Raw genomic sequence first — 27,036 nt, forward strand, 5'->3', positions numbered from 1 at the left:
CTTGGCTGGTAGAAGATTTGAAGAGACTTACAGAAGGAACTGTTTATGTCCTGTCAAGTGTATAAGCTGAAGTTATATTCATTAGGCTGAGGAGATCCATACTAGACAATAGCAGCCAAAGATTATTCTGCACCAGATTATTCTGAAATACTGGCAGAACTCTTTATTCCTCATGAGGACCACACCCCTATCCTGCCACATGCACATGGATAGGTCTAGTACTACTATTAGTTTGCTCTCTTTAAATAGAACTATGGAATTTGTCCATAGTTGACTTCCACCTACCTTATATGTATATAAGAACCAACACTTTTAATAACTTAATCAGACTTTCATTTAAAATAAATTGTGTGCCTCTTAAACAGAAATTTCTGAAATGCTAACATGCTCCAATCATCATAATGTAGAATAAATGGAAATCTCACCACTCTCATTCCAAGTAAGTTTAACTTACACAGAAAATATTCCTGAAACTAATCTGTGTTGGTTGGAACTTATGGAAAGATCTCCATTTACTACAGAAAATTTACAGCAGACCTAGCAATGATTGCAAAATTGTAACTATTTTGACCATAGTGTCAAAAGGGCAGAGAAGTAAGGGTCTACCTTTTCAAAACAACACTTCCTTAGGTAAAGATTTTGTAAGTATGTTAATTTTCCTAGAATATAATAAAAATGGTTATTTTCATAAAACAATTCTCATTTAGGTATTATTTCTTTGTTATCTTTGATTTGGGAATTGATAAAAAGAAGTAATAAAAGGACTTTGTAATTTTTAATATAGTTGGATGGATGTTTTGTGAGCACTGCTCACTGCTTCCATCTTGGAATATTTAATGTTGCCAGAGTTCTTGAAAAATAAAAAATCAAAGCAGGCTCAGGAGAAACTGCTGAGTCTGCTTTGCTGTCCCATGACATCATGAAGAACATGAAGTGATGATAATGCAGTTTGCAAAGATGCAATTACTTTAAGTATCTGTTGGGCAGGAAAGATGTAAGCTAATTTTATTACTAATCATTTAACAGACTATGTATTAATCATAGATGTTATAGTTTAATGACTGCTGTGTGCTGCCTCTTTGTATTTCTATGGCTTTTAAATTTTGCTTTTTGCTATTGCTATTCATCAATAGTAGATTATATACTTGCACAGTATTTTAAAGTAGATGAAATACTTGCACAGTACCTGTTTTGGATATATGAAGCACTAAATGAAGGAAAACATTTGGTGGGTCATGAAACAAGTGTTGCCCCTGAACTATAGGTTTATTTGCTTCACATGCCTGTAAGGATGTAGATTTGTTCACTCACATGGCTTATGATTGGGTTTGGGTTGTTCATAAAATATTGTAAAGTGGGGTAATTAAAGAATAATCTTTCTGTCTAATGAATTGAATAGACATAAACCCTTTGTCAAAAGGCAGAATTAAATTTAGTTTAATTGTCTTAGTCTGCTTATTACACCTGAGCAGTACACCTGGCATTCTGTCAGACTTTAAGCATTTTCTATAGATTCAACCTTCTACTGGGTGTTGCTGTATTTATAGCTCAGAATTAAAAAACAACTGCCAGTATCAGCTACAGGATACATATGCAACAGTTGTGTACTGAACACAACATTTTGTTTTCGATCTGCAGCATTCCAGTCCATATTAAAGAGTTTAATGGCCATGGATGCCCACGTGGTACAAGATCTTTTTGTTTGGTGGTAGATCTTGGTAATCACTGAAGCTGAGACTTTTATAACTGCAGGGAAAGCTAGGCACTTAACTCCCTGGAAGACTATGGATTCCTGTCTTTATGCATCCATTCTGAGCAATGTTGTTTTAGGGACAAATCAGTGATCTAGGTTTTTGATGTGCAATGAGGGAATGACTCTTAAATACAATACATATTTATACTGAACGGGCCTTGCTCCTAACAAAGAAATTCCATAATATCCTGTGGAAATACTTAACATTATGGAAACTGTTATGACTCAGAAATAAGTATGTGGTTTTGCTAACATGAGATTTATGGTGGTGGATGAGTCCTATAGCCAAGTAGAAATGGCGAAATACTTAAATTCAGTTTCAGGAATCGGAATTCTAGATGAGAGATGATCTGCCTTTATCAGCCCTGTAAAGTTTACCTTACCTGTTGTGGGTTGCAGGGAGAGAGAGGGAGAGCTATGCAGGCTGGCCAGCCTGCAGCTCTGTTAGGGACTAAGGAAAGAGTGATGAAAAATTGATATTTTGACTCTGGTGACTGCTGTTTTTCCAGGAATACAACTTCTCTATCTTGGTATCTTCTTCAAAGATAGGGGAAGGCTTTGCCATTCTCAGACTCATGATTGCTGAGCCCCAGTACCCCACCTGGCTAATGGGCCCAGGTGAGAATGTCTAACATGGAGAGAGCTCTGCTAAATAATGCATGGGAGAGTATGAATTGTTTGCTTCTTCCTCATGTGGCTTTTCTTGCTCCTAGTGACACAAAGCTGGTGTATTGTCCCAGTACTGCAGTTAGGTGCACTTTGAAGTCGTGTTCTGTACCTTGACTTTACTTCTCTGTAGTTCAGGTCTGATGTAGATCAAACTTGTTGATAAGATGTTTGCAGCAAAAACATGCTTTGGTTCATGAAATGCTCTATAAAGCACTATTTTTATTTATTTATTTATTTTATTTTATTTATTTATTTATTTTTAATTCTCATACTTTCTCTTTGGATTCATGAGAGACTTCCACAATCATGTATAGTACTAATATGAAATAAGTAAGATGAAGCAATGACGTGGTGATAATTTCTACATTGTAATCCCATACTCATAACTGTCACTTACTAGACAGAGATTGAGTCTCTTGCTGAAGTAGTCCTCACTCCCCACTACTAACAGACAGTAAGGCCTTCATTTCCAAGCAATCTTAAAAAAAATAATCAAATCCTAACTGAGCAGTTGCCATGGCTCCAACTAACTAAAAGTAGCTGTAGTATACAGCTAGTCACCCTAAGTTCACTTTAAAAACAATGAAGGAAAGGAAATAATGGTATTTTTAGAGGGGGATTAATTTAATTTTAACACTGATCTTGAAAATACTGCAGATACATCCTAGAAATGCCAGTTTATTTCAGCCGTATACACAGTGATGGCAGCAGTGGGCCAAGTTGGATACGGACAAGTATATTGGTGAGACAAGTTCCAGTCTGTATATTGCAGTTGTTTCTTTCCATATACAGGGTTGTATGCAAGTGATGTGACTTAACCAACGATGCTTTGCTTCCATTTGACATTATAATAAGTATTATGTATCCTAAGAGAAAAATATTCTAGTTTGTTTCTCTTTGCCTCAAAGGCCCCTTTTATTTTTGCCTTAAGTGAACTGTCACCAATTTTAAAATCCCAGGTGAACTGAGCTTTCCCACTTTTTTAGTGGAACATGAATGATCAAGGGCTTGCTTGTCGCTTTCTCCTTTAATTATGGAACTACTGAAAACAGATGAGCACTATTGCACTCTTGTACTGAGGTGCATAGTGTTCCATTCTAGGACACTTTAAGTCCCTAAAGCAAGGAAATCAATACAATTTCACATCCATTTGTATCTAATTTCTACTTGTATCTGTAGCAAATACAGCTATCTTGGTGAAAAAATCCATGAAAATACTTATCTAGAGAATGGTATTCAAATACCATCCAGGACCCTTGAGAAGCTGGGCACATACAAACCATACGAGTGAGGTTCAATAAGGTCAAGTGCAAGGTCTTGCACCTGGGCTGAGGCAATCCTGAGCACAAATAAAGGCTGGGTAAGGAATGGATTGAGAGCAGCCCCAAGGAGAAGGACTTGGGGATGTTGTTTGATGAAAAGCTCAACATGAACTGGCGATGTGTGCTTGCAGGCCAGAAAGTCAGCCATATCCTGGGCTGCATCAAAAGAACCATGACCAGCATGTCAAGAGAGGTGATCTCTCCCTCTATCCACTTTAATGAGACCCCACCTGGAGTACTGTGTTCAGTTCTGGAGCTGCCAACAAAGGAAGGGCATGGAGCTGTAGGTGCAAGTCTAGAGGAAGGCCAAGAAGATGGTCAAAGGGCTGGAGCACCTCTCCTATGAAGATAGGCTGAGAGAGTTGGGGGACCCCATGCTCCTCAGTTGGTAATTACTTCCCATCCAGAAAAGTCCCAAACTGGACTCAGCAGCAGGGGGGGGATGCTTGAGTGCAGAGTCCCAGCAACAGCCTTGGAGCAGCAGAGTTAGTCCTACTCAGGGAGGCAGAAGAAGGCAACCTGTCTTGATGAGCATTTTTCATATCTAACAAGAAAACAGGACATAGGAACAGCATCAAAGGGAGAGATGACAAACAAACCCCGCATAAGCCAGAGAGGCCAGGGGAAGGCACCCTTAGGAGTCATTTTATAGTGAGCATCATGGGCAGGAGCAGTGTGATTAGTCCATTTGGGTCATCTGACCCAGTCTCTCCTCCCCATAGGCACAGCTGCTCCCCCCATTATAACTGGCGGAGCATCAAGCTGGCAGTAGCTGGAGGAGGTCTTGGAAGGTCACAGGTTAGTATGGCTGTAGGCAATTTTTATCCCACTCCTCTCAACCCAGGACAGTTTTAGGCTGAAAGAGAGTAGCTTTCAATTAGGTATTAAGAAGACATTTTTTAGTGTGAGGGTGGTGAAACACTGGCACAGGTTGCCCAGAGAAGTTCTCCTCCCTAGAAGTGTTTGAAGCCAGGGTGGATGGGAATATGAAAAGCCTGGTCTAGTCGGAGGTGTCCCTGCCCATGGCTGGGGGGTTGAAATGAGGTGATCTTTGAGGGCTGTTCCAACACAGAGCATTCTGTGGTTCTATGAAATTTCACTGAAAAAGAACATAACAATGGATGATACTTGCTCTGAATAATGATTGATGAAGAGTACGTTTTAATGCCTGAAGATGTATTTCCCTCTAGAGACAAAAAACCCCCATGAGTAATCAGAAACTCTCAGAATTGTTTAAATTTATGTCTTAGAGAAATCCTGTTGGGGGAGTATAGTGATGTATAGAAAATTAGGTATGTGTGAAAATATCTGCTGGTATGGGACAGGAGAATAAGAATATTCTCTGTTCCTCTATGCTGGCATGCATTATACTTCTGTACACCATTCAAATTACAGTTTTTATCAAGTCTATCTCACAACTTTCTAACAATACCTTACAAAATTACATATTATGTCCATTTTAAAAGTATCTGGGAAATCTGATTTTCACAGCTACATGGAATATTAATGAAGGGACCTAATTTTCCAGCCTTGGAAAATTACTGTTCCAGTGATGGAACACTCTTGAGCTGTCTTGAGGCTGTGATATATGTATATATATATAAAATCTTGTTAGTGTTTGTATTTGTATAGCACCTTGCAGAAAAATGAAAACAAGCAAAAACAAGATGAACAGCTTCAGCAGTGTGTTGTTTTAGGCTTGAGTAAACATTCCACATCCTGGATCAGACTTTCAGATGTGTAGATCTTTCTAATGCATCCTATTTCCTATTATTTTGAATAGGCTGTAAAAGATTCCATTGAAATTTGGGTGTTATCATTGGCCTTCCTGCTTGTGTCTGTGGAATTGAATAGGGTTATTCAACCCCATGAAGTGTGGGGTATTTTTGCATTTTTTAGCAAACATAATTCATTGCTCAGGAAACTGAGGTTCTTGGTATATATTGGAAAAGAAACGTTTATGTTTCTTGCCCTATGCACATGATGACTTTTTTCTTATTGCCAGTTGAGAATGTGCATATTGTTCTTCATTGAAATGCAGTAATCTATCACCTCTGTGGGTGCCACCACTAAGCTTCTAAGTGCAAGTAATGCAGATGCTCAGTGATGCCAAGGAGCCTGCGTTGTTCACAGTGACAGTGTTGCCAGACCTCTCAAAGACAGACAAAAGAAAAATATCTGTCTGACACCAGTCTCCATTCCTTCTTAATACTGGAAAAAGGAAGACAACTTGCAATTTTTAAGGGGCTGTCTTGACAACTAAATTGGCACTTTGCATGAACTGCTGGGACAGAGCAGTTTTGCACCAGCCCCTTGCAGAAGCCAGTGGCTGTCTGCCATCATCAGCCCTGTGATATATACCCGTGTAGTTCACATGATCAGAAGAGAAGAAAACTGTTATTACAGGAAAAGCTAGATGGGTCTTGGGCTTTAAATTTTTGATGTGCTAGATAACTGAAATGGAAATGGTGCCAATAAGTAGGTAGGGTTCACTTAGAAGAAAGGAAAATTGTCAGGGGTTTAATGATTTGACTAGGGGTGAGGAAAAAGAAATACTTGGGAAATAGTTTATAGGTTTGGGGCTTTCTTGACATTGACATATTGTTTGAATCAGAGGCTAAAAGCTGTCTCATAAAAACAGATATTTATTTTCTAGATGAAGACACTTTCTCTGTATTGATTTACATAATCATAATCCTATGTTTTCCTGCAAGGGTAATTATGGATGGTGAACTGTTTATTAGCTTCTAATGAGACTTTGACACCAAGCCACTTCTTTACAGCTCTGTTATCAGTGACCTGAGATCTCTGCCATATGTGCCAGGGCTGAGAAGCTAAGTAGAAGTAATAAATGTGTGTGTTGTTTTCTTTGTAAAATGAGTGAATAAGCCTATGACTGCTTGGTGAAGAGGGCAGCCTTTCACCAAAACAGGTATTGCAGTTGCCAGTACATCAAGAACAAGAAGGTCTCTGAAACACCCCATCCCTGGCTTTGAAAATCCAGACAAATTTGTCTACTCCAGGGAAAACAAATCCTCCCAGTGTTTTATTCAGCACAATGAAAAACTTTTCTATGTTTTGCCGGACAAAGGATCCTTGCTTGCATCTTCTCAAGATTTGGAACAGTGAAGTTCTGAGCACATAAAGGCTTTAAAAAAACCTCTTCCAAAATAATCTATTTAGACCAACACTCATCACCAGTGTTCAAATCTATATTTTTTTAACCACCCATTTTACTAACCATCTATATTGCTGCAATATGTAGGGAAGCTGTCAGATTTAATTTTAGTCATATTTGCATTCGGCTAGATGGCAAAATTCAGGTGTTAATGATAGGCAATATTTAATAATCAAACCAGCACTGCCCAGTGCTCCTTCACAAACAGCCTGTCTCATGTCTGATTGCTTGGTTATGTGAAGGTGTAGCTATTATGGTTCTATTATTTTATTCTTAACTAACCAAGTCGATTCCTTGTCCCCAAAACCCCTTGGAAACACAATGGCACAACTAGTAAAGGCTGTCAGACATGTGAAAACTCAATTTCAACAATAAAGGAATTGAAAACCACTTCATCTGGAAAAAGAGAAAGTAAAAGACAGGGACTGGACTAGGAGAATTTTTTTCTTGTGTAGCTTCATATTCTGTGCAACTACTAGATTTCTGAATGGTATAGTGTAATACTTTCTTTTTACTTACAGTTTCCATCATTGCCTGTTTTCTGTCTCTGCAAGAGTTGCATTAATCCTAGAGATGGCTGTTCATCTTTGCCAATTGATGAGACAGGGGATGGTTAATGGCTAAAGATAGATTATCTGGCCTGTGTTTGAAAGAAAATAGAATTTGTTTTTTACCTATCACTGTATACATGCTATCTAAACATCTGTAGTTTTGACATGCTAATGCTTAAGAATTCATCAAGAAAAGGACTGCAAATCTTGTAAGAAGTCTGGCTAATAGATGAGTTTTACTTAAGAGATTTTTGGGCCAGTCTCTATTAAACCACCTTAGACTTTGCCTAAATGCTAATGACCATATGATATGACGTGTACAAACTGTCTATCTGTGTATATATCTATCTGAATTATAAGTACTTAATAGGTAAGTGTAGCCCTCAGCTATTTTATATATGCTCTTAAAAGGGACTTAGCATCTTTGAAAGTTTTTCACAAAAGAAAAATCACCTTAGAGAAACTACATTATGCCAATTAAGCATAACCCTTAATCCAGAAAAAATATATATTATTGATGAATGTCTGTTCTCTCTGACAACTTGGCTGTTAGGAGGGTGGTAGAAAAATTACCATATTAAGATATGGAATAGTTAGTTATGAGGATATTAATTCAGATACAGGCTGACGTATGATCTGTGTAGCAGCTTGTATTTGGCAAATTTCTTAGCATGCAGAATTCCTTAACTGCTCAGGAGCGTGAGCTGAGCAACATCTGTGATTTGAATACTGACTCAACCAGAGAACGATGTGTCTTCAGTATTGCAAAGTTTGGGAGAGAAGATGGCAATTTGCTTTTATCATAAATGAAGACAGAACGTAATTATGAAATCTTACCACAGAGGTACATTTTTTAAAAAAAGTGATATGAATCATCAAAAAAAAACCCCAAATTAAATTCAGTAGATGGAAACAAATTTGATGCAGTAAAACATCAACAGCAGTAACATAATATATCAAAACATGACTGACCAGCAGCTGAACCCAATCAAAATCTGACGAGATAATACAAACGTCGGTTGACAAGATGCATGTTTTAAATCAAATTTGATTAGGAAAATTTAATACCTTGTAGCCCCTTACTGCTCACATTCTGAAGTGCATTACTGGGACTTTCCATGGAGCCTCATGTGAAATGGGGACAGGTGAAAACAAATTGTGCCTAGAGTCCTGCATGGTGGTTATGCAGTCCCTGAAGTCAATGTGCTCACACAAGCTAAAGACCAAGACTAGTCTTCATAACACAAGCAAAGAAATATTACTTAGCCAGTGGAATACTTCAGTTAATTTGTGGAGGTTTCTGTCTTGATATTATTTCATGATAACTGTCACTTAAATCCCTGTGTCTTTATTTTGTTAGTTTCTTTTCAAAGGCATCCATCAGCCTCATGGTGACCTTTGGAACTCTGGTTAGCATTAAATATTTCACATTCCTTTGTACCAAATAATCTTCTTTGTGTTCTGCTGAATGCATTATCTTGGGAAGAAAAAGTCACAGTGTGAAAACATAATGGACGTGCCTACAGCAGGCTATGTGCCTTGGTTTGTTCTCACAGATGCTATGCAGATGCTGTTTCCCACTAATCTAGGTAGATGCTAATGGTAGTGGATCCTTCCCTGTAGGTTAGTTTGTGAGGTTCAAGAGGAAGAGGGTTGGGATTTACCAGCAGGGAGCTTATCTTCTGCTTGACATCCTCATCACCTCCAGCTGAATCGTGTTTATTACTCAAAATAAGCTTTGTGCCCCTTGTGACCCATGGGTGTATTGCTAGGGCTGAACCTGCTGCTCTTAGGCAGATGAGACTTTGAAGTAATTTTGCTTCTAGTTGACATTTTGATATAACTTCTGTCATGACAGATCTAGAGAAACCTATTATTTCTGTTTAATGAAGCATTGTGATTCAAACATAATGGAGACATAATTGTTTGAAAAAACACCTGATAATTTGCTTGTTTCTCCTTGTCCTGAAGGAGGTTTTTCTTCTACTCCCTGCAGAATTATTGCAGAAATGTTTTAACTAAATATCAAATATCTAAATGAAAACCTTTTTGTGTTTTAATGCTAATATCAAAACATTCTGTTATGGAGATGCTTTGTGACATCCAGGGATGAGAACTGACCCATATAAATAAATTGGTAGCTAGTGCTTCTTAGAGCAAATACTGTATATTTGCTTTTTTCAGCTATTGAGATGGTGAAACAGAGGGAGTGCAGGGGAATTTCATCCAGTGTGAGTTCTCTGCAGTAGGCAACTAGAGCTGCTAAGCCTGAGGAAGCAGGGGCAGAGCTTTGTTGTGTGGCTGGTGTATGGAGGAGAGGCAGAAAGAAAAACTTGGAGACATTTCCATCAAGGAAACTGGAGAGACCTAATCCTGCAGGTTCACAACTGGGAAAAAAGAGAAAAACAAGCTTTGTCAGTTGGTTGTTGCTTCAAAACTCTTCCCTGAACAGGCAAGAAAGCAATTGTTGAGAAAAAAGTTGAGTTCATGACACCAAGCCAAGTGCATGTTTTGCCTATATCTATGCCTATTTCTCACCAAATTCTGGGCTACTCTGGTTGGATGAGGGAAGGTGGCTCAATGAAATGAAGAGTATGAGGAATCCATCTTCACATCTGCAGATAGTTCAGTAGGGTTGGTTGAAACCAGTTATCTGAACATTTGAAAGGGGAAATGGTAAAATGAGTTATTAGATCTTATTAAATTACTTCTTTAGTTCTTTGATGACATGCTGAAGGGAGAACTCAATACTTTGGAGGTCCAGCTACTGCCATTCTGTGATTTTATATTATAGTATTGAGTGCAACTCAATATATTGAGTATCAACTCAATATTGAGTATCTAGTGCAACGCCCCTGCTTAAAGGAGGTTCAACTAGAACAGGTTGCTCAGGATCATGTCCACGTAGATGTTTATCTCCAGAGAAGGAGATATCACCATCTACCTGAGAAGACTTTGAAATAAACAGTTTTTTCCTCATGTTCATGCTTTTCTTTTTTTTTTTCTTTTTTTTTTTTTTTTTTTTCTTTCTGGATACACTGTGAAGAAACAATGTTTTTGTTCATCTTTCAAGCAGCACAGGGCAGATTTTGTGGAAATTTTGTAAAGGCCGAACTTGCCTATATCTATATAGACTTGCTTACAAATCAAGTTTCTATGCAAATGTGACAAAAAAGTTGAAATTCAGTTTTTGCAGTTGAAATAGCAAGTGTTGCTTTAGAATTAACAGTGAAGTCTTGCCTGATGCAAAGATGTTAGAAAAAGGTAAAACAGCACTTAGTTAATGTTTCCACACTTCTCTGCTACAAAACATGGTCTATTCTGTCATTTTCCACTGGTAAATTATTTCTGCTTTGTAGTTCAGAAATTAGTAGTGAGAGGAAGCTGTAAAAAAGCTGGAAAGCTTGACATCTCACTGTGTTCCAAGAAGAGCACTAAAATGTCAACTGATTTGCCAGCAACTAAGGAGCAGCGAGGATTTTTCATTAACACGTTGAACTAGCTCTGCTATGGCAGATAAAAGTCTCCTTCAGAAGAAAAAAGAAAAGAATCAGAGTAGGTCAGTGCCTATAAACAGGGACTAAACTAACTAGAACAACAACAAAAACAAAATAAAAATCGCAACTTCTTCCAGAAAGCTTACTAGTCTGTATCATGTATTTCATTCCTGTTTGGTGGGTCTTAGTGTCAAATCTTTTTTTGTTCTTTGCTGTTTTCTCTTATTTTCTAGAGGTATATTTTTGCACAAATGCTCAGCCTATAAGGAGGAAATGTTTTTCTTTTGCCTCAGGTATAGAGAGCAACAAATGAAGGAGGAATAATTTAGGAGTTGGACTATACACAAAATTTGGTCAAATTCTTTTACTTCTGTAATACTTGATTTTATACTTATTTAACCCTACACAAACATCTGCAATAAAATAGCATCCTCAAAAATTATTCGGATGAGTTTAGCACAAAGTTTCAGTATTTATCTCACACTTTCAGATAAACTGATGGGTATTGATTAGGAAAAATCCAGGGAGGCTTACTGCTCAGGGTGCACAACAGGGTGAAGCTGTTATTGGACTCCACAAAGTGGGCATGTTTTGGGGGTTACAGTGGCACCTTTTGAGTAGCTCTGTTGCTATTGTGGATCCCAAATGCCTGTTCTTCCCCTCCCAGCCCTATACAGTTCCAGCTGGTTCCCTCAGCTTGGGGTGAGTGATGGAGCTGAGCCTCACACTGTTGCAGTCAGTGTATTGATCCAGTATACAGCACAACTTACCATTTACTGGCATGAGCTTTATAGCAGCTCAGAAATGGCATCTGCCACTTGGCAGCATGAATCTGTGTGCAGGGGCTGACTGGGAGGTGATAAGTACTCTGAAGAAGTCTGGACCCATTTGTCCTGTTGGAGAGGTCATTTGGTTGAGATTTTGGAACAATGACAAGAGAGCAGAGACTGTTTATGAGAACAAAGAGTGAGGACAGTCAATTCATCCACCTGACACACCTGTTGCCTGAATTTGCCTACTTGGTTTCAAGGAAGAATACGTGCATAGAATGGAAGGAATCATAAAAGACTTTTTTGTTAATAAAAATTGTCTGGGAAATAGAAATACCAAAACAGTAGACACAGGCCTCTCCATAAATCTGCATACACACCTTGAAATAATGCCTTGGATCAGATTTTTAGTTACAGGGAGAGGTGTGGTCCCTTTTCCTTGTAAGTGATTAGCGTCCTACATAATTCAGTGGTAGCCTTTAGATGTCTGTATGTTGTGTACATATGTGTACTCTGGCAATAAGCCATAGTCACTTACCCAGTGATGATGATTAAAATGTTGAACAGCTACTCCTTCAGCATGGGCTCTATCCTGTCAATGAGACAGAGCATGATCATGTTAGCAAAATTTGAATTGTAGCATTATTAGATGTAAGGAATGAGCTGCAATTTCACATGCAACTTTCAATCTTGCACTTCTCATTTCTGAGCATTTAGTTATCACTTCTACTTTGATTATAGGGGTGGTTTTTCTTTTTTGCTTCAAGTCCTGTGAAGAAACCTATCATGTTATATGCATCTGTAACTGAGTCTTCTCTCAGATTCTTCAGAATCATTGCCCAGCTAGGACCATGGCTCTTAACCTATAGCAATAAAGGGAAGTGCCAAAAAAAGAACTGGGGATGTACACAGCATATTCAGGACATAATTGGAGAAAGTCTAGGCAGACTGTCTCTTCCTGATCTCAGACCCTGGCTTTTTCCACAGTTATCTGTGGCTCAAACTTGTCTTTACTTTAGGTTATTCTTATCCTGGTATTATTATGGCAGATTAGTTATGGATAAACAAGTGGCTTTTCAGAAGTCTGTTTGCCAAGCCTAAATAAGAATGATACTGCAAAGACACTTCTTTAACTGACAGTTTTCCTCCCAGAAAAACTTCAGAGCATCATAAATAAAAGGTTTCAGAGTTGCTTTTTATTTTTTCTTTTTGAAAGATTAAAAGAACCATAGGAAACACTAGAAAACTAACAGAATTTATCCTTACTGCCCTTATGATTTAGACAACTTTCCAAAATAAAAAAGATCATAAAATAAGAGATAATTTTGAGATTTAGCTGTAAAGCATGAGGTGATCCTGTGTCATGGTTTAATGCAGGGCTGGCACCTAACTGAATGATTGATGCTCCTTATTAATCCCCCTCCCTTCCCTGATAAAGAAAGGAGAGAGAATAAGGGAGAGAGACTTATGGCTTGGAAACTAAATTACACAGCTTTAATGAAACAGCAATGATAAAAAACCCCAAACATTATTAAATATATACAAATACACAGAAAAACAATACTACATTCCTCCCCCCTTTCCCCCAGTAACTCACATCACCACCGAGGCTGCAGAGCAGCCCTGGGAAAGTCCAGGCTGGACTCCTGGGGTCAGCAGCATTCGGGAGCTGGAGGCAGGAACAAACGGGATCAGGACCACAGGCAGATGGATGGGTGGAATCCTCACAGGATTCCAAAGCAAACAGGGAGAGGCAAAGAAGGGTGAAGGGGCTTGACCCTTGTGATCCCTCAAATTTGTACTGATGTGTATGTGTATGTGATGGAATACTCTGGTAAATTTTTGTCACCTGTCTTGTCCACTCCTCCCCAAAGGAGAGTTGCAGGTGTTACCCCTTTACTTCCTTTCTCTTTCTGGAGCATAAGATGCTTCTCAGAACCAAACAGTGGCCTTGGTTCTGTATACCATTCTCTAGCTGTAACTATAAATATAAATATGGAGCGTTATCAGTCCTAGAAACACACACTGACTGAGAAACTATGGGAGTGTGCTACCTACTAAATAGCAAAATGAAGCAACATTGAAACAAGAAGAATTAATTTTATTATATCTTTTAGTCATCTTTGTTTGATTCTATGTTAATGCTTTGTATAGGAAAGCACTGCCTTTGTAACCCAAAGTACAACTTATAGGATGATGTTACTCTTTCCCAGTGATAAATTTATTATTATTATTATTATTACTATTATTATTTGAGGTTAGATAGTATAAAGTCTGCTGTCCAGATAGCTTAAATTACCAAATAGAAGTGGTGTTGGACCATTAATATGAAATAGTTAAGAAACTATCATCCAAACAGATTCTGGCTTTAACAGAGGGGCCTGATGGTACAGTCATTATAGTAGAGAACATTTATCTAGAAGTTACTGGGAGTTTTCGGTGTCTTGGAGGCTTTCAAAGGCCTTGGGGAGAAAGCCAGATTCCCATGAACTGTATGCTATCTGCAATTTAAATTAAAGCTAAGGTTCTCAGCAGTGTCCATGTCAGTATGACCATGAGCCCTCTCATACAGGGGCACAGGGATAAACCTACCAGCCTTCTTCACAAGTGTATGCATGCTGTACATTTTTTATTATTATTATTATTATTATTATTATTATTATTATTATTATTCTTCATTTGTGATATTCATTAATATACTCTAAACATTCTCATATTTATATTTTTCAGGTCAGAAGGTGTGCTATGGTGACCTTAAGCATTCTTGTTATAAATTAGCTTACTTCCAGGACTTGTCTAGACGTGTGGGATTTCAGGAGGCCCGCCAAGCTTGTGAAATTGATGGTGGGGCTTTACTGAGCCTGGAAAGCGAAGCTGAGCAGAAACTAATAGAAAATATGTTGCAAAACCTCACTAAGTCAGGCTCCGGGATTTCTGATGGTGATTTCTGGATTGGGTTGTGGAGAAGTGATGATGGCCTAGCCACCTCACGTGCTTGCCCTGACCTCTACCAATGGGCTGATGGAAGTATTTCACCATTTAGGTAAGTTCTATAAATATTGTTTACTGAGAAGGTTTCATGCAAAGAAATGGAGAGTAAAATGCCTAGAAAGTCTTCTAGAAAAAGTCTTGAAACTTACTGCCCCATGAATTTAGTAGCATCCCTCCTTAACTTCTCCAAATAAAGGGGAGCTACCAACTGGGGTTTTAAATTTGAAGCTGTAAAAAGATGGCATAGTTTAGCCAAATTTTCTTTGATCCCATCTCACAAGCTTGTCTCTGTATGGCTTTTGGAGGTTTTCTGCCCCACACAGAAGATTTGGCATGTGGTCTGAAAGCAGGCAGACAAATTCTGCAAGACTCTGGACACCTCAAATTGGGGAGCAAGCCATGATGTAAATTAATGTATGTTACTTAGTGTAAATTGTTCTGTTTCTACCATGTCTTTTGAAATGTCTCTAACTTCCTTATGAAACAAAAGGCCAGAGTAGCAGCAGCTCACATGACTCAGGACCAGGTCAGGTAAGAGTCAGATAGGAAAGAAAACAGCAGAGCAGGAAGGTGTCATTTCTGCAGAGGTGTTTTAGGCAGAATGTTTTCTAAGATCCAGAGATGTGGAGTCCAGATGCTAACTTCTTTCACTGGGGAACTGTGGGAAATGCAGCATATCTTTGAATAGATATAAGGCCATTGGGTTTGACATGTTTTTATTGATGTTTCATTGGCATCCTGATGACCCTTACCTTCAAAATTTGAAAGTTTGTATTTGTACCACCAGAAATTGGTATGCAGATGAGCCCTCCTGTGGAAGTGAAGCCTGTGTTGTGATGTATCATCAGCCAACTGCTAACCCTGGTCTGGGAGGGCCATACCTTTATCAATGGAATGATGATAGATGTAACATGAAGCACAATTTTATCTGCAAATATGGCCCAGGTAGGTGAAAATAAAGTTTTCTTTCACAAATGGAACAATTTCTTAGACAAACTATTACTTTTTCTTTTGTGAAGGAACCTGCAAATATCTTGTGGCCTCTGATGCTCACACTTCCCGTGTGTGAGTGGCTGAGTTGAAGTTCGCAGAGGGATGTAATGTATCAAATGTAGTGGTAATTTTAGTAAATCTATCTGTATCCAGTAAGGTTGTTTTCCATGTTAGCTTCAGTGTCATGCATTCCTAGGTTTACTTTGATTTAACTCATTCACTAGTTATTTTATTCTACAGAAAGTGTTTTAAGTGACCATTTACTACTTCCCTTGCTTGCTATCAAGTGAGATGACCAAGACATCTCTTGGTCCTACTGTAAAAAATTACAATATCTTTGCACTTTCAGGTCTCTGACATTTTATACAAACTTATGTGTGTTGACTATTTTGACTTAAAGAAAGAAGACGTAAGTCCAGAAGAGCAGGAACAAAATGCTGGATTCATACATGTAGATTTATAGATATGAAAAGCAGATGCACACTACTTCATAAAAAGCCAGATCTTAAGCAATTTGGCTGTACTTCCAGACATGACATAGGTTCTGTGTGTGTCACTAGAGGAAACACAAACTATAAACGAGAACATTATGCAAACAGAAAGAGGACATAAAAAGTAAACTTTCAAGTTGAGCCTGTAATAGTTTCTACTTTTGGTGGCAATTAGAGTAAATGGAAACCTGTTTTTTAGCAGGATCGTGCAAGTACTTCCAAATAATTTATGAAGTGTCTCGTCTTCAAAAATTAAGCTGAAAGTTAGAATGTCTATGAAATCCTACTCTTAGTAGCTATTCTAACTACCTAATTCTGCAGTTTTCTATCTGCTTTCTCTGTCCTCATGCTCTAGCCAGTCACATGCTTTGTAGAGATCTACCTGTCTGTAGAGATCCAACCACTTTTGTGGTTGTTGTGTATAGGTCTAATATCACTGTCTAATATCTCACTGTCTAATATCACAGAAAATCACAGAATCATAGAATAGTTTCTGTTGGTAGGAATGTAAATGATAATCTAGTTCCACCATCCCTGCACAGACAGGGACACTTTCCACTAGACCAGGTTGCTCAAAGCCCTATACAGTTTGGCCTTCAACACCCTCATGGTAAAGATCTTTTCTTGATGTGTAACCTAAATCTGCCCTCTACCAGTTTAAAACCATTACTCATTGTTCTATCTCTATATGTCCCTGTGAAAAGTCCCTCTTCAGATTTTCTGTAGGTCCCCTTCCAGTACTGGAAGGACACTATAAGGTCTTCTCAGAGCCTTCTCCAGACTCAAGAACCCCAACTCTCAGTCTGTCTCCATGGAGAGATGCTCCAGCCCACTGATCATCTTTGTCCCTTCTCTGGACTTGCTCCAACAGCTCCATGTCCTTCCTGTGCTGGAGCCCCCAGAACTGGACACAGTACTCCAGGTGGGGTCTCACAAGAGCAGAGTAAAGGGGGAGAATCACCTCCCAAAACCTTCTGGCCAGGCTTTTTTTAATGCAGCCCAGGATTCAGTTGGCTTTCTGGGCTGCAAGTGCACATTGCTGACAGATAGCCAGTTTTTTGTCAATCAGCAGCCCCAAGTCCTTCTCCTGAGGGATGTTCTCAATTCATTATCTGCCCAGCCTCTATTTGTGGTTCTGATTGCCTTGACCCAGATGCAGGACCCTGCACTTGACCCTGTCAAACTTTATGTGGCTGACATGTGCCCACCTCTCTGTAGCCTGTCAAGGTCCCTCTGGGTGGCATCCCTTCCCTCCAGCATTAATGTCTTAATGTCTTATTAATGCCAATTAATGTTGCAATCAAATATACGTGGAGTGCTTGATATACCCATGCATTTTATACTCATACATTTTATCCCCACCTTCCAAATCTGTTCCTGCTTCTGAAATTATTAGAGAGTAGCACTGTGTTACAGTGATCAGTTATTACCTCAGTCACACAGGTTATTGAAGGATCTGTAATGTATACAATTTTATTACCTTTACAACTCATCTCAACTATTTGAAATAAGAAAACACAATAAAATTATTTTAAGCTGTTAAAATAAAAAACTTTTCTATGTCAGAAAATGCAGCTTTGATTAAGAGGGCTTGTTTCAAGTATGTTTCATATTTTTAAAACCAAACAAGTTAAAGTTAAATAATTATTCTGTAATAGTGAACTAATTGCCATTCTAGTAATGAAGTGATAATTGTTTTTTCCTATTGCTTTCAGCATCTGAAAAAATGCCAAGTATTTTAGATTGTCAGAAAACAAAGTGATAAATGTAACAATGGAATTTAATTTATATTTCTTATACTATGTACAAATAGACTACTAGTGAATAATGAGGTGTATAATAAGGCAAAGAGTAAATAGGTACATTATTATTAGGACTAACATTGTTATGAAGCTAAATGTAGTATTGCTGAATTGTAGTTATTTGCTTTTCAAGTTAAATGTAGTATTACTGAATTGTAGCTGTTTGCTTTTCAAGCTTTGTGCTCTTTTTGCAAAGAGTCTATTCTCCAGAAATGTGTTTTTCTATCACATGGAGAAGAAGAGTGGATTCATTCATGTATGTAAATAGGTATATGACATTTTTATATGACTGATGAGGAAAGTACCACAATGTTTGTAACAAAATTACATTTGCTGTCTAAATCCTAGTGAGACTTACAAATGACGTCCCCACACACACCCCAAATCACTGGAAGAGCTTCAATGTCATCCATTTGCAATACAAAATCCATCCATTTTACCAGGAGCATTAAAGTGCCATTTGTGAATTGAATTTAACTTGTTATCACAGTATATTGCTTTTCACAACTTTCCTGTTTGCTTTGGGTATATGGTGTATGATGCCAGTTACAGGACAATGTAGAGCTTGTGGGTGGCCCTGATAAAGTTGCATACAGCTGTATCAGCAGCAAATTCAGGACAGTGTTTATTAGGCAGTTGAGCCAACTATTAGGAAGTTGTGGTTGAGCAGCAACCACATATCTGATACTCACTTCTGTTTTTCTGAGCAATTTTTTATAGAATGCAACAGCATTTACTGTTGCAATGTTGAGTCTGGCTTTAGATCATATTGGTCATTCAGCTATCTTATAATTAGTTATAGGTTGGTAATTGCAACCACATTTAGTTCCTGTACAGCTTGTTTAAGTTTGATTATAAAATCAAATAAAAAAATCTCATATTTTCTGCTGTCTATACCAGCAACTCTGTTCTTTGTGGTATTTCAGTATCATTCTTTATATATAGCCAAACATAGCCACCACCAGAGTAGCTGAAATAATCACTTTTTTTCTAGTAGGCTTTATTTCTCCTTCACTTTCTCCCAGTATTTTGTTTTTGTTAGGACAGTTGGAACTGCAGGCTAAGAGCACTTTAATATTAATACAGTCTTATGATAAAGGCACAGTATTCAAGCAGTCATGAAGATTCCAGTCTTATGCCCATGTTTTTAATATGAGCTAATTCTTTTTGTAATCCTTGTAAATCCTTAGATTGAGCAATGCAGCTCAAAGCCTTGAAAGAGATTCTCCAGTTTCTGAAGAGCTAAAGGAAATACAGTATCACACCTTCTTTAGTAATGTCACTTATTTATGTGATGTATTAGAACTGACTGCTCATGTTTTGTATTTTAGGGTTGGCTGTTGCAAAAACAAACTAAATGAAGTTGATTCCTAACCTCACAAATTTGTGATGCTTTGTTTTGCTTCATATCCAACGTTCTGTAAACATTATTTTGAAAATGTAAATATGATTTAAGTATTAGTCAAGATCACATCCTCTCTTAAATTGTCTTAAGATCATCTGCACAAATGAAACTTTTGATATGTTAGAATTTTTACTCGGCACAAGAAATCAGTGATTAGCCAGAAACCTAGGAGAGTCTACAAAGAACTGGAACTAGAATAAACTATAGCCCTTTTCTAAAGAGCAAAAATTTATGATGTAGAAGTTATTTGACACTAATTTGTAAAGAGTCTTTGGTAAGAAGATTGAATGTAGAAGAATTTTTTTTGAGAGTGTATCCATTTCTGTGATACTGCATGCAAAATAATGAATATATGTTTTATTATTAATACTTTTCACTCTTCAACAATTGCTTTCAAATATTGATTTAACAGATAATGTCTTAGAAAAAGAATTAGGAGACAGAGCGGACCCTGATTACGGTAAGAATTTTCAAAACATCAAATCGAGTTGCAATGGTAAATAAAGAATTATAAGGATAGCTTACTTGCCTCCAAAAATACTCAAGTTAAACCAGCCATAGTTTAGAACTGCAACATAGGAAAAACCGAATCCTTTAGAGAGCAATAGCTGCAAATATGTGGAAATTTTTCAGAACAGCACTGCTCATAATTCTTGTTCCAGATGTAATCGTAATTTTGCAATAAAGTCCTATTTACATATTAATATCCAGCAGTTTAATCAATCTTGAAAGTGTTCATTTTTCTAACCTAAATTAAGATTTAGCTACCATTAATTTATTTAACAACATAGCATATGTATTTTATACTCATTTTTTCCCTAAAGTGTCTGATGCCCTTTTTAGGTAGTTTTCCAACAGTGCCAGCAGGAAACCACTATGACACAAGCAAACCAGAAGATCAGTATCATGTTATTGCTACTGAAACAGGTAATGTGTTCACAGGAATTGAGTGTTCTGGTAAAAATATTAACAGTGGTCTCAGTTAAATTAATCTTTAACAATTTCCATTTTTGTCAATGGGAGGAAGCAATCTGTTTCCCTTGGAAGTGCCCTGAAAAAGTATACTTGGAAATAACATTTCCAAATCTACTGTTTAGCAGTCGTTGAAATCTGCACTTTTGTCTCCTACTCTGGTGAGTCTCAAGATGAAAAAAATCAAGATGCAAGATTTCATCAGTGTTCACCCAGCCATAGTGTGTCTTGTAGGCTGTGGTAGCCCATGCCTTGCCTCTCCTCTTACCCCCTCCATACCTCCTTCTGCAATCTGTGTAACAAACATATGGTGCATACATTATCTGCTATATTTGATACCTGGAGCCCACAAAAAAAAAGCATACATTATTCTTTCCTAACAAATAGGGCAGGAAGTTTTCAGTTTTCTGCAGAACAAGCACTCTGCAGTAAACTCTCTCAAGAGTGGATTGCTTTGCCATTATTTCTAGCAAAGGTGGTGCTTGGTATTTTGAAAATGGTGAAATGATAATGTCTGGGAGCTTGCTGTAATGCTCTCAGATCCTTAATTTTCTGATTTATGTCCTGAATAAAGTCCTGCAGTTCATGAAAAGTTGTATCATGACCTTATTTCAAATATTTGAATATTTCGGAGGAGAATCTCAGGATTTTACAGGATTACAGGACAGGATAATTAAAAGATGGCAGTCTTTCTACACTTGTTGGCTAGATTTGATCCATTTTCCTTACTGATGTTCCCATTGTAATTCAATAGAAATGAACATACCAGTGAACTCTATGTTGAAATCAGTAATACTATTTCTATAAACAGTGTAAAGACTCTCCTAACTAACACTTGTAAAGAAAACCATCCTGAACATCCACATTTATTATTGCTAGTCAAAATATGTTCAAAAGAGGACAATGGGTAGAAAAGGCTCCACGATTTGTATGTTAAATACATACTATTCTAAAGCATGGACACATTGTTACTGAAAAATAGGCAGACCCTTTCTGGAACTTCTAGATGTCATCTTCTGTTCTAGGCAAATAAGAATGCCAGCTTCTAACCATTTCCCACTCCTTTTGCCCAGGGTCCAGCAGGGGAGCACCCTTAGCTCACTCCTCATTACTGAAGGACAATGTATATTTGTTTTTTAAGGGAAATGGGGAAACAAGAGCAGGGTTTGTTTCACTTGTGATCCTGCATAGGTGGAAATCCACTGAATAGACAAGATATATGGACTGTAAATATAACAAACTGTGAAATATGCTATATTTAAATATTTGAATTTTCAGTTATAAAACTGGAACTCTCACATTGGTGAATATAGAAAATATAATATTAGAGGTTCTTAAGATATGTTTTGCACATTGCTGGAGAAGTACCATTTTATTCTTGATATTCCTATAGAAGGAATATGTAAATTTTCTCCTGTGTAATTTAATGTATTTATATTTTACTCCATATTTTTATTCATGTGGTTAAGAGTATTTCAACATTTGAGATATTAATGAGAACATTTTTTATTGTAGGTATAATTCCAAATCTAATTTATGTCATTATACCCACTATACCACTACTGCTGTTGATACTAGTGGCTTTTGGGACTTGCTGTTTCCAGATGCTTCATAAAAGGTAAAATACACAAGTTGAAAATGGTCTTATAATACAGAATTCATGTTTCCATTGGCAAGCTATTCATATTGAAAGACTGCTTACATCTGTCCCCAGCTATGCAAACAAGCACCTTTTCATCTGTTAAAATTCAAGTAGTTTACAGCTGAATATTCACCATCAGGCTTTTCCATAATACACTGAAATAGTTCCAAGTCTCTTAACGTGTAATGCTATTAGGACTTCACCTGTTTCTGAAGAAGTTCTCTTTACTAACCATTTGATATACTGAGCTACTGTCAGCACTTTTACTTCACCTCTTCCATCAAGATTACCACCTATACCACATCTGTCTGAGCTATGGGGAATAATAGTGGAGTACTCACTGATACAGGGTGAACGTAACGGCTCAGCTTCTGGCCCAAAATGTATTTTTTCTTCCAAAGATGAACCTAAGGACCCAAAGAGTTTGATGCTTTTTCAGTGCACATCTGAGCAACAAATGGGCCACTGTAGTTGAAAAGCTGAAAACAAAAAGCAAAACCAAGTCAGTGCAGCTGCTTTGTACATCATGTGCCTATCCAAGGAGATGCAGAAAATAAATAGATACACATACATAGATCTACTATCAAAATGATGTATTGTCATGCAAATAGGGAACATTTCTACCTATGAAATAGGATATGTTTTAATCCATGCTTTAAAATTCTTTGAATTTTTCATCTTTCTCAAAATATGATATAGCAAGGTGTGCTAAACATATAATACTTTTTTTTGTTTTTTAATTTTATGAAGGATACTCTTCATTGCACAGTTGTTTGGTTTTTGGTTTTTTTTTTTTTTCCAAGAATAGTTCTTAAGTTAATATAGTCCAGAAAAGTTTTACAGAATTATGTTTTATGGACAAATATTGTTTTGGTAATGTAATGAGAGTAACAGATTCACAAGCTGTTATCCCTCTTGAAGAGCAAGAATATGCCACATAAAGAGTAAGGAATATGCCATTATAGTTTTTGGAAATTAGAAAAAAATTTCCTCCTTCCTTTTAGTCTTTATATTTTTCTGTGTAGTTTTAGGTAGCATTTTCTGCAAATATCTGAAATACAGTATTTAAAGTGAGAATGCACTCCAGATGTCAAGTCTGCTTATTCTCTGTATGAGTGAGAGTCACTGGTGTTCACAGCACTCGTTAGTGATATGTCTCACTGAAAAAAAATGAGCATGATGAAGAAATATGAGATGTACATCATAAGCTAGATTGTGTCTTTACTATGCACTTTTCTACAAAGAAAAGGAAAATGTGCACTTCCCAACCTGCCTTATGGCAGGCAAATTAATTGTTGTGAAAAGCTGTATTCAAACCTCAGCACTGAGGCTGTAGAAGGTTGGATATGCAAAGTAAAAAGAGTAAAAAAAAGAATCCTATGATAAAACATATAACAATAGCAATTATATAAGTAATCTAACTCTGGAACCCTTTTTATATTACAATGCATCTGCATTTCTTGGTAAGTATGACATATGTAGTCCTATCTTTTCTGACAGCTCTTTGTCTCCCCAGAAAGGCTTCAAGTACTTTGGGGAAAACATTGAGAAATTCATGGCCCACTGAAATCAATGGAAATAGTGTTGACTTCAGTGGGCTTTGATCAGGCCTTTGATGCTATAGCAGTACATCCAGAAGTAATTAATCTGATCTTCCAAGACTTAAAATTGTATCACACAGAAATTCATCTTGAAAGTTTGTACTTTTCCCATTAGCTGATTATTTTTGTAGATTAAATATGAAAATCAGGGACAAAATGGATTTGAGTCAAAACAGAATTTTTTTTTATTTTTTCCCAGAATGTTAATTTTACATTGTACCAAACCTTTTTAATTAAAGAAAATGAATTTTCTTCAAAATCCACTTAGTTCAAAAGAGGAAATTTTGGTATCACCAAAAATTAAAACAATTTTCTTTTTTATTTGTTGAAAGAGAAGTTGGCTTTTAAAAAATGTTTCCCTACCTATTTTCAGCTATATGTCCACATATTATCTACCTGTTGAATCATTTTGTTTTGTCACAGATATGCAGTTCTTGGGTAAAAATGAAATTAAACAAAAACACCAGAGGCAACCGCTTGAAATTATCATCTTGACTCTGTAGAACTTTAGAAAAGGGATTCTGTCCTTCTGGAGAAGGATGGATCCCCAACTTTCCAAATGAACCTGACTTCTCATTCTTTTTTAGGCTTCCACAACATGGTGACCTTTCCTCTGAAAGCCACAATCCATGGCCAACCAGGACATGCCTAGCTTGAAAGGTCATGACTAATTTTGCCTGGCGTTGGGCTCTTAAAGGGTAGTAATAAGGCAAAGCAAAGCATCTTCCCTGTAGCTAGCACAAATTATCAGCTCATTCATGCTTAGATACTCTCCCTTTCATTTCTTCCAGGGAAGCAAGGAGAAACTGCTTCAAAGACCCATCTCCATTATCATCTGAATGCCTTGCAGAAAGTTTAAATTCCAACCTGGTATATTTCTCAGTTTCTATGATTGCTTTTGATGGTCGAAACAGTGATATGCTCAAGCTATTTATTGCATCTTTCTTATCATTCTTACTAAAGCATATTTCTTGAACCATATGTATAGCTGTTGAAAATCAGCATAAGTTTGCTGAATTGAAGCTCATTTTATACAGCTAGAGTTCTGATCCAAGGTATCTAGAAATCGTTCCTGCTCTGTGGCAAGAACTCTCCATTCAAAGCATTTAATCAATAATTTACAAAATATGCCCATTTTTTCTGCATTAGTCTGGACGAAAGAGTACTGAATTGGATTCTCAAAGAAAAAAGTGCTAAAACTACTTTATTCATTGCAGTTGCTTTGTTTATAGCATTGTGGCCTGATCTAAAGTCCACTGAAACCAGTGGGAGTCTTTTTAATTATTCAGATGGTCTCAGGTACATAATGCATTACTTTGTAGGACTTCAGAGGTAAGTCTGGACGGACTAAAAACTACTGGTACCATCCAGAGCCATCAAAGTATGTGTTAAATCTACTCAAACTCACATTTATACACCAGGAAAGGAGTAAAACTGAATGTATAGGACTGTTGGGAATTTGGCTCTCAGGTTTCCATCTTACAGAATTATGTAAGGCCATTCTCCTCTGTTCTTTATTTAATTGGAAAAAGCCACCAGTGTGAAATATTCTGGTCACAGACTAAAATGTTTTTGAGCTGCAGTAGCTCATGAAGTGCCTTTTATTTTCAGTAGACTGCAGTGAGCAGTTTTCTGCCACCTAAGTGAGGGAAGGTGGTGTGTTGGGTCAGTTGTCACATGCTAGCCATGTGGAAAGACTGGCATCAACTTACAGGTACCTCAGTGCTCCCTGTGAAGACCAGAGTGAACATTTTATGCAAGTACTTTTGGAACCAGTTGGGTTTTTTTTAATTATTTTAAAAACCCCAAGCACAAAAGGTACTATTGAGAGTTTTGAATGAAAACTAGGCCTGAGGAAGCTTTCTACTAGTCATTCATTACTAGGAGTCTGATTCATGCACCATTACTTCATTAGATGTTGGGTTAAGCCCTGAAGGGATGAGGCTTTCTGGCATAGCAGTACACACTGGTGTGTGTACCCTGGTCCCAGGGGTGCAGCTCCTGGATGCATGTGGGCAGGGTTGTGGTAGATCCCCCCTGGGTGGGTGAGCATGGGCCTGGTGGCATGGGTGCTCCTGTCCCTCAAACACCCCCCCAGACAAGGACAGCACCCAAGCCTCCCACTGCCCCGATCAAAGCATCCACACCCATCTCTGAAAAGACCACTGGATATGAGTGGATGTGGTTGAATGTGAGATTATATAAATAAATAAAATAAATACAGGCCAAGTCAGATCTGTTCCTGGGAGGAGTGCTGCCAAGCAGAGTGGTCTGGTAATTTTGGTAACAGTTTCTTACCTTAATTCACCTCTGTGGGGCTGTGCTTGTTGCAGCACGGGCACAACCCTTTTGTGGCTGGTGAAACCATGCTATGGAAACAGCAAAACATGTCCTTCAAAAATGTTATCCAGATCTGATTACAAACCTGATTCAGGGCTGCAAATGCACACGTTCACTGAAAAGAGTTTGTATTTTTATTTTTCAGTAAAGGAAGGACAAAAACCAGTCCGAACCAGTCCACGTTATGGATTTCAAAGACACCTAGGAAGGACAGTAGCATGGAGGTATAATGATTTACTGACTGAAAACAAAGCCAAAATGACATTTTGCATTCAGACTGTATTATAATGTCTTCAAAGAACCTTAGCTTGGAATGGCTTGGAAATGCGAAGGATCTACAAGAATGAACTGTAAGCTCCCCCTTGAGGCAAATGTTCAGATCATTTTTATATAATGTTTGATTATTAATTCAGTAACAAAAATATGCCATGCTGAGTAAAGGGTATGTGTTTATTTTGCTAAGACATGTAAGTTAGCTAGTGTGAGCAGTGAAATGAACAGAGCATTAGAGGTTTTTATGGGGAAGTGTATATCAGTTTTAAGATTGTTTGCAGTTAAACAAACCTTTGTTTCTTTTAGACTCTCATGCATTGTAATGTACTTAATGTACTGTAAATGGAACTGACAATTTTACAATGTAACAATTATTTATCTTTGCATAAATGTTTGATACAAAACATTTGTTTAGTATTTATTTGCACACCCAATCATTTTTACTCATCAGGCACACAAATTATTCTATTACATATTAACATGGTCACTAGCAGAGAAAGCCACCATGTAGTGACATCAGTCTGATGTGTCAAAAGTCAAGGATACATAAAAGTTGTTTGATGTCATATAATTAATCTGCTTTACCAGTTAATGACCAGAACATTTTGACTTTGGTCCAAGGTCAGCATAAATCACTATCATAATAACATAAATCACAAGTGAAACCTCACTAATGAGGTGTCCTTTGAAGGCAGCCAATAAGCTTGTTGTTATTTAAGGAAAATATTTTACTTTTTCTGAAGAAAATTAAGATTACAATGGGCAAGAGTTTTAGATTAAAATCAC

General features: G+C 37.4%; 1 protein-coding gene across 1 annotated transcript; it reads left to right on the forward strand.

Annotated features, from left to right (window-relative positions):
- The first annotated feature begins 1,670 nt into the window (after positions 1-1,670).
- CHODL (chondrolectin) lies at positions 1,671-26,650 on the forward strand. The gene is made up of 8 exons (XM_030454840.1): positions 1,671-1,685; positions 2,263-2,371; positions 14,471-14,783; positions 15,519-15,676; positions 19,835-19,882; positions 20,266-20,349; positions 21,910-22,012; positions 26,123-26,650. Exons 1-8 carry the CDS (start codon positions 1,671-1,673, stop codon positions 26,205-26,207), a joined length of 915 nt encoding a protein of 304 aa, XP_030310700.1. The 3' UTR covers positions 26,208-26,650.
- Positions 26,651-27,036: the final 386 nt, after the last annotated feature.

Source organism: Calypte anna, chromosome 1 (genome assembly GCF_003957555.1).
Source record: "Calypte anna isolate BGI_N300 chromosome 1, bCalAnn1_v1.p, whole genome shotgun sequence".
NCBI classification, from domain to species: domain Eukaryota; kingdom Metazoa; phylum Chordata; class Aves; order Apodiformes; family Trochilidae; genus Calypte; species Calypte anna.